The 8867-nt window shown below is 51.5% G+C and overlaps 1 protein-coding gene across 2 annotated transcripts; it reads left to right on the forward strand.

Moving 5' to 3' along the window:
* The first annotated feature begins 327 nt into the window (after positions 1-327).
* Positions 328-5444, forward strand: LOC102391395 (relaxin-3 receptor 1-like). Of its 2 annotated transcripts, none has more exons than XM_025271224.3 (2): positions 328-1584; positions 4778-5444. In XM_025271224.3, the coding sequence occupies exons 1-2, from the start codon at positions 403-405 to the stop codon at positions 4781-4783; spliced, it is 1188 nt and encodes a 395-aa protein (XP_025127009.3). In that variant the 5' UTR covers positions 328-402; the 3' UTR covers positions 4784-5444. The 2 variants fall into 2 exon arrangements, 1 of the variants encoding a protein (XP_025127009.3); XR_006546939.2 differs by having other exon boundaries at positions 328-1754.
* The last annotated feature ends 3423 nt before the right edge of the window (positions 5445-8867 follow it).

Consider the following 8867-nt stretch of genomic DNA (forward strand, 5'->3'; position numbering starts at 1 on the left):
CGAGGCGAAACTTGTCGGAACCCTTCTCCAGTCCCGAAGGTTGAACCGCTGCGGGAGGCGCTCTGTTTCTAGCCTTGGGTCTTCACTCAGCGACCCACACACAGCCGCAACCCTGAGCCCACGTGAATCGCAGAAGCCTTCTCCTCCGACCTGACCTCTCAGCTTCCGGCCTCCACTCTGGCTGAGGGTCCTCAGTTCTTGACGAAATCGAAGGTAAAGAAGTAACCAATAGAAATACGGTCTGGAAGCGCTTAGGGCAGGGCGCGAGTGCAACTGACCAATCAGGGAAGCCTTCATCCCTTTAAAAGTGCTGCCGCGCAATACTGAACACCGCTAGTCGTCCCAGTTTAGCCGCTGGCTTCGGAGTGGACCTGAGCAGATCCCTGAGCTCCACCAAGGGCGATGGAGTCAGCCAGAGGCAGCTGTCGCATGGCCCGCGCCTTCGGGGCCGTGCTCCCCCTGAACTGGTTTGGAGACGCATCGTCTCGGCAGCCCTCTAACAGTTCAGTGGGCAACGGATCTGAGAGCACTCGCCCGACCTGGGGTCCCCGCAGCCTGGACGGCCTGGAGGGAGTGGCAGAGGCCGGAGCGGCGCTGGCACTGCGCGCTCTGATCGCGGGCGCCTACCTGGCCCTGTGCGCTGTGGGGCTGGTGGGCAACGTGCTGGTGCTGGTTCTGGTGCGGTCCCAGCAGCGGCGCCGGCGATCCCTGCTCAACTGCTTCCTACTCAACCTTGCAGCCACCGACCTGCAGTTCGTGCTGACACTGCCCTTCTGGGCCGTGGACATGGTGCGCGACTTCAGCTGGCCCTTCGGGGGTGCCATGTGCAAGGTGGTGCTCACGCTTACGGTGCTCAATATGTACGCTAGCGGCTTCTTCCTTAGCGCCATGAGCGTGGCGCGCTACTGCGCGGTGGCGAGGGCGCTGCGCCCCCGCCGGCGGGGCACCCTGTGGGCTGTCTGCGTGTGCAGCTTGCTCTGGGCCACCGCAGTCCTGGCTACCGCACCCACCGCCCTATTCGCCACAGCGGCCAGCATTGGGGGCGAACGCTTGTGCCTGCTGCGCTTCCCCGACGGCGGTCCCGACTGGCTGGCCTTCTACCATCTGCAAAAGATCACCGTGGCCTTTGTGCTGCCACTGGTCACGCTGGGGACCTGCTCGCTGCTGCTTCTGCGCTTCCTGCGGCGGCAGCGGGTACGCTGGCCGTCTGGAGTCAGGCACCGACGTCGCTCCCGGGTTACCCGGGCGCTGGCATGCGTGCTGCTGGTCTTCGTGCTCTGCTGGCTGCCCAACCAAGTGCTTACGTTCTGGGGGGTGCTGATCAAGCTGAACGCGGTGCCCTGGGACCGCGCCTACTTCCTGGTGCAGGCCTACCTCTTCCCGGTGTCCATCTGCCTGGCACACTCCAACAGCTGCCTCAACCCGCTACTCTACTGCCTGCTGCGCCGCGACTTCCGCCAGGGCCTGCAAGAGCTGTGCGGCTGGGCCAAGCACCCAGCGGACCTCCGACCCGGCTCTCCGGTAGCCGCGCCGCAGCTACGGGGCTCTCTGATTAGGCCTGAACCCGGAGAACCACACCTCTCAGTAAGGGCCATACGCCGCTCCGTCAGTACCAAGAGTGATGGGGCAGATTAGGCCAGTTGGTATTGGAGTGATGATGTCAAGGGGCAGTGCCTGACTGGAGAAGCAGGCCCTTTGGCCGTGGAAATTACTTAAGCCTGGGAGTTCATCACTAACCTTCTGTGCGACCCAGGGTGAGTCTCTTTCTCCCTGGCTTCAGCATCCTCTTTCCTATAAGGAGAGGTGAGGGTTAGATGAATCCTGGGGACTCCTCTGTATCTAGCCCTTTGATCCTCCTGGCACAACCTCTGCAAACAGTGTGAGCTCCATTCATTGAGCTTTAAGGCACTTAATCAGACTCCTGGTTTGTGTTTCCCTTTGTTATAAGGGAGCTGTGAGAGAGGGATGTGAGTGGTTTTTGGAAACCAGAGTGGAGGGATTTCAAGATTATGAGGTAGCCCTCGATGGCTCAAGATTTCTGAGCTTTCATCTGCAAGGCCCGCCTGCTACTTGTTCTCTCTAGATTCTGAGGGCTTGACTGACCCAAACATCACTCATCTGGCAGTATGCTGTGACTGAGCATGCTAGCTGTTCCATGAAAAGTGGCTGCTCAGGAGGTCTGGAGCTATGTAGCTGGTGGGGGAGGGGGGAGCAGTGGGGGGTGAGCAGTGACCTGAGTGGCCCACATAGGACAGAACTGGGACCAGTGGGAAAGAAGTCATGGGAAGCAGATTTCCATCCATCGTTATGGCAGGCCTTTCCCATTTTTGAGCACCTGAGCTTTATGAGGTGGTGAGCTCCCTGTTCTAGAATTCATTACAACAGAGACTGATGGAGACAGAATTGATGCATCAGATAGGGGTGTGGAGCTGCTGGATGATTTCACCAATCTCTTTGAGCCTGGAGACCCTGTGACTGATATGGGACAGGTGGGAGTGTTTGCATGCTACAGGCCTTAACAGTCAGCATCTTTTCTCCTTGCTCTCCAAAGGCATCACTGAAGGTAAATCAAAAAACAACTGATTTAAATTCTTTCTCTGGTAGACAGCACTGGATCTTCATATTGATGCAGAGCTACCATAAAGCATTCTCAGCACACACCATTTGAGATTAGGCGGTCAGAGGTCAGAATTTGTGTTTGCATCCTTGCAAAGACTTGCTCATAAATTTCATGCCTGATGTTTCCGATAGAGGAAGACGATGCTTTATAGTAGAGGAAAAAACCTATTCCCCACTGCCTGGTGTCCAAGTCCGGAGCCCACACAGGATCTTGGGTCAACTCAAATGTCCGTGATTTGTCATCCCAGAGCAGTCGGAAGGGGTGGGAGGGTGAGGCCCACAGCTAACCCCTGGTGGAATGATAGGCCCTGTGCCTCATGGTGTGGGTGGTACTATGACCCCTCTAAAGGACCACAATACAGAAGAATCTGTATTCCTTGGAGTACTTGTCCACTTAAAAAGAAAATAATATTTTACAAAGTAAAGAACTGCAGTGATTCACTGGTAGCTCCAAGCCTTGATTATTTTTCTCAGTGTTATTTTAAAATTGAGTCATTTGCAGCTTATTTCTCTCTCACATGCAGAGGAATGTTTGGTGGGAGCAACAGGAGGGATAAAGAGTAACTACTGTTGTTCTCATTTGTCTTCCTGCAGCCCATCCCCCATTGTCCCTGGGACCAGCCCTAAGAACTAAAAGGGTGGGGTATGGGGTGTTCTCCCAGGAGAACATGAGAACTGTGTGGGAGCTGCAAGTGCTCTAAATCAGAAATAATAGCTTATTAAATAGAACCTGAGGCCAATGGTCATTTCCAAAATCATTCTGTTTAAAGAATATTGTAGAAAGTTACACTAATGACTCCACAAATACCATACAGTGGACCCTAGGGTGTGGGAGGCAAAGACATTAAACCTGGAGTCAGCCTGTGCAGAAGCCCTTGATCTGGCCTTGCTATGTGCCTTAAGCGAGTCACTGTGCCTGCCTCAGCCTTGGTTTCTTTATCTATAAAATGAGTGGGCTGATCATTCCCTGTGACCATTTCCAGATCAATGATTAATTTTTACCCCCTCTGTGTTCTTTTCTATCCACTCTTTACCTGCAAACTCTTTTTAGGGTCATTTCTTGCTACAACACTATTCATTTAACTCTTAGTTCCTGTGAACTGTTTCCTTTATCGAGGTCAGGGTGAATTTTACTGGCTCATGTCGTGCAAATATCATGTTGACCAGAAGAGGACTCTATGGCTCGTGTGGAGGGTCTCATCAAATGCCCATATTGTAGTCTCAAACCGTGGGCCCAGCTCTGAGCCTGCACTCTTGAGGCTTCCCCGGCAACTGCCATGTGTGTGGAAGTAGGACCCAGGTGTGCCCCAGAGAGACCACCCTCCGTCAAGGGGGCGTTCAGCACAGTCCTGACACCAGTATTGAAGGGACAGTGAGGAAGGAGGCAGGCATGAGGGATGGGGCACTTTGAGAAGACAGTGCGAAAGGGTGAGCTAGATGTCGAGAAGAGGGGCATGTGCAGAAGTGCAGAATAAATGAGATTTTTGAAGGGAAAGAACAAAACCCCCAAACTTGTTGAGCAAGAAGAGCAATGATCCGGCATTGGTTGAGCACTTGACAATGAGGCAGGCACAGCGCTTTGTGTAGGCTTGGTCCTCAAAAAGGATTTTGAGGTATGCAGTATTATTTACCTTGTGAGGAGGAAATGAAGGCTCAGAGAAGTTAGGGAACTGCCCGAGGTCACACTGCTCATGAGGCAGCACAGCAAACATTTCCAACAGCAGCTCCCTGACTCCAAAGCCCAAACTCTTACCTGCTTTTGGCTCATCTGCCAGCTGCCAAGAAGGAGAAGGGGGGTAAAACTGCTCAAAGAGGCCAAATGACAACTTGTGTCCTGGGCACAGAGGCAACAAAGGAGCCAGGTGCCTGCAGAAGAATAGGTGCTCTGAATAAGCACGTGGAGCCTGGAGTGGCCATGGTGTCAGGTACTGCAGGGCAGGGCAGGGGAGGAGGAGGGGTCATGGCCTGAATGAATTGCAAGGATACATGATGTTGTCATTATCCCAGCACATCCCAGCCCCCTCTGCGGCCTGTAGGAGAGAGGCATGAGGGGATGCTCGGACTTCCGAAACCACTCCAAGTGGGTGGAAGTACAGAGCCATGGACTCTGTGCCAGGAGACAGGTGGGAAGCTGCTGAATGTCATTTTCAACTTGCAGAGGTGAGCCCCTGCCCCTTGGAGCAGCCAGACCCCAGCGTCTCAGCCTTGGCATGCTTTCTCTGATGAATTCTTCCTTGAAGAGGACAGGACGCCTCCCTGCACCCCTCGCCTGCGTCACACAGTCTGGCCTGTTTGCGAGACCCTCCTGACCCTGGCCGCCTTTCTCTCTTCCCTTCAGGACAGAGGGGCAGCTGAGCCTTCCTTTCTCTTCCAAGTCACCTCACCCCCAGGTCCTCCCTGGAGCGTTCTAAGTGTTGGAACACCAGGCGGATGTTGCAGACCTTTTTTTAATCCCAGCATGCTCTCTGTGAAAGTTTTGGGGGCCCCCATGTCCTGCTTTGCGTCCCTCCCTTGTGCGCCTTGAACCTTTTCTCTGTTTTGGCTCTTAGCACTCCACTCTGCCTGCCTCCCTGCCATTCCTCTGCCCACCTTGGAGGACAAGGGCAGCCACACAGGTCTTCCTGGTCCCCTGTGCAGTGTGCTGCCCACACGAGGACAGCGAACTGGTTGCTGAGTATGTTTCTATTTCTTCTTCAGCTATAAACTGTAAATATCTGTGTCTGAGTCTTGCTTGTATTGCTTATACAGTAGGCTCTCAATAAATGTTTGGTGAATGAATGAACACTGTTGTGTAAGTCCTCACTCTCCTGTTTGCCTGTGTATGATGTGGTCTTTTGTCTCTTTCCCCTTTCCTCAATCTGAGCAGGCTTTCCAAAGCCTCCCCTGGGTTCAGGAAGACTCCTCCTAAAATCCAGGTTCCTGTGAACCGGGTCGGCTGGCCAGGCCGTCTCTGGATCCACCTTCGTTCACTTATTTCATTCTCCAGACCTTCTTTATGTCATAGTCTCCATTCATTCTCACAGTATCCTTGGGAACCAGGTCACATTGTTCCCATTTCATGGAAGAGCAAACTGAGGCTCCAAGTAGTGAAGTGGCATATAGCCAATGGGCAACAGAGCTGACACCATCCCAGGCCTGCCACCCTTCCTGCCTCTAATATGAGTTGTCAGACTGGAGTTAATCAAAACAAATGATATGAGTGAATGAGGAGACAGCTCATGGCTCACTGCCTTCCACAGTTGTTTTATCTTAACAGGAACCGATTAGATGTGAGGGTTGTAGATGTGGGGGTTGCAAGAGGAGGGTGGCCTTGGGCTGAAGCAGAGACATCAAGACACTGTCTGAAAAATGGAGTCTGACCATTGACCTGTACAAGGCCACCCTTGGCTGAATTCTGATCTCCTGAGAAAAAATGGGAGTGACTGGATGGGGAAAGTCAGACTCTAGCAGCTGGAGGAAAGGGTGGGAGGGGAGAAGCTAGAAGGTGCAAATGTAGACAGCTCTTTCCAAGTGGCCCGTGATGGAGGCTGGAGGGTGAGAGTTCACAAAGGGCTGTGAGGGACGGCAGTGCTGGTGGGAAGGAGAGATGGTGGGGGCTGAGCATGGGGGAGAGGGGGCTGATGGGGAGTGACAGTGTGTGGGGATGAGAGGGTTCAGAGTCACTGTGGGTTGGGGTTGGTTACAGACAGCATGATGCTCAGGTTGACAACCTTATTTGAAAGCAGGTGCTGCTATGCATTGAATTGTGTCCTCCCCAAAAGTATACTGAAATCCAGCCCCAGACACCTGCGAGTATAACCTTATTTGGATTTAGGGTCCTTGCAGATGTAATCAAGTTAAGATGAGGTCATCCTGGATTAGGCTTGGCCCTGAATCCAATGCCTGGTGTCCTTATAAGAAGGTCACAAGAAGACAGAGAGACACACAGACAGGAGAATGGCATATACAGATGGAAACAGACTGGAGTGAAGCATCTACAAGCTAAGTATTGCCGGCAACCCCTTGGAAGCTGGAAGTGGCAAGGAAGGATTCTTCCTTAGAGGCTTCCAAAAAAGCGTGGCCCTGCTGACACCTTGATCTCAGCCTTCTACCCTCCAGAGAACTGTGAGAGAATAAATTTCCGTTAAGCCACCTCATTTGGGGCTTTCCAGGTGGCTCGGTGGGTAAAGTATCTGCCTGCAGTGTAGGAGACGCAGAAGACTCAGGTTCAATTCCTGGGTCAGGAAGATCCCCTGGAGAAGGGCATGGCAACCCACCCCAGTGTTCTTGCCTGGAGAATCCCATGGACAGAGGAACCTGGTGGGTTACAGTCCATAGGATTGCAAAGCGTCAGACACAATTGAGCATGTATGCACCTCATTTGTGCCAATTTGTTATGGCAGCCCTAGGGAACTAATGCAGACATTCTATGGGCTGAGCTTGCCTGCAGAGAGGGGCTGGGGAAGGTGGGGAGGAGTGCTCACCTTCTGGCTAAAGTCTGCAGCCCCGACTCATTCCTTCCAGCCTCCCTTTAGGCACATGGACTCACTCCACGTGTTCTAACATGGAGCCTCAACAGAGGGCTTGGGCCCAGGGAGGCTGGCACTGAGTGGGGGGAGACAGGCAGCACAAAAGCAAAAGGGGTGCTGGTTACAGTAGAGGCAGTGGCCCTGGAGGAGAAAGCACAGGCCTTGGGGTGCTTCTGGCTGTGTGACCTCGAGCAGGTCATCTGACTTCCCTGGGCCTCAAGGCCCCCATCGATATTGAGACCATGCTCCCCACAGCACTGGCCCCCTGAGTAGTCCATTCCCAATAAGCGACAGCACTCCTTACCCTGTGTTTTCATTCTAGCCATGGCGATCAATTTCACATTCAGCAAACATTTCTGGAAGGCTGATTGTGTCAGGCTCCAGGGACAAGGACACACACACACACACACACACACACACACGCAAGTAATTTATGAGACTGACAGGCTGGATTTTAAAAATAACCTCATAATCCCACTTTATGCTCTTTACACAAACACACCTAAACATAAGGGCAAAAACAGGTTGAAAGTAAAGAGGATGGAAAATGGCACACCAGACCAGATCAGATCAGATCAGATCAGTCGCTCAGTCGTGTCCGACTCTTTGCGACCCCATGAATCGCAGCACTCCAGGCCTCCCTGTCCATCACCAGCTCCCGGAGTTCACCCAGACTCACGTCCATCGAGTCAGTGATACCATCCAACCATCTCATCCTCTGTCGTCCCCTTCTCCTCCTGCCCCGAATCCCTCCCAGCATCAGAGTCTTTTCCAACGAGTCAACTCTTCGCATGAGGTGGCCAAAGTGCTGGAGTTTCAGCTTCAGCATCATTCCTTCCAGAGAAATCCCAGGGCTGATCTCCTTCAGAATGGACTGGTTGGATCTCCTTGCAGTCCAAGGGACTCTCAAGAGTCTTCTCCAACACCAAGTAGGAATCTGAGAAAATGAAATGGCTGCACTGTTCCATTGGTGTGTAGCATTGTTACCATCAGAAAAAGGGGTCTGAAGGCATAAATGCATTATTAGGGAGAAAGAAGATCATTATATAATGATACAAAATAACAATTCTCCAGTAAGATATTTTTTAAAGTTTAGCTTATATTCATATAACGTAACAATTGGTAGAATTTTAAGAGAGAAATGGATAAATCCATAATCCCGGTGGTAGGTTTTTAATATCCCTGTCTCAGTAATTGAGAGTTCAACAGGCTAAAAACAATTAGGGTATGGAAAATTTCAGCACCACAATTAACAAGCTTGATCAAATGGACAAGTGTAAAACCCTTCACCTAACAGAGAATATGCATTCTTTGCAGTGTTCATGAAATACTTGAAAAAAATTGACCATGAACTAGTCATAGAACAAATTTCGACAAAAACTTCAAAATAGACCTACAGTTTCCAACCACAGTCCAAGGAAGTTGGAAGTCAATAACAACAAAGTCAAGAAAACAAAATTCGATGTTTGAGAAAAAGTTTCTGCCGCTGCTGCTGCTGCTAAGTCGCTTCAGTTGTGTCCGACTCTGTGTGACCGCATAGATGGCAGCCCACCAGGCTCCTCCATCCCTGGGATTCTCCAGGCAAGAACACCGGAGTGGGTTGCCATTTACTTCTCCAAAAAAGTTTCTAAATAATGCAAAACCTAAATTGTAATAGAAATTAGGAAACATTCAAGACTGAGTAATGAAAATATGAGTAACTAACATTCACTGTTTGCTGTCAGATGCCTTGTTGTCACT

This window comes from Bubalus bubalis, chromosome 20 (genome assembly GCF_019923935.1).
Source record: "Bubalus bubalis isolate 160015118507 breed Murrah chromosome 20, NDDB_SH_1, whole genome shotgun sequence".
Lineage (NCBI taxonomy): Eukaryota > Metazoa > Chordata > Mammalia > Artiodactyla > Bovidae > Bubalus > Bubalus bubalis.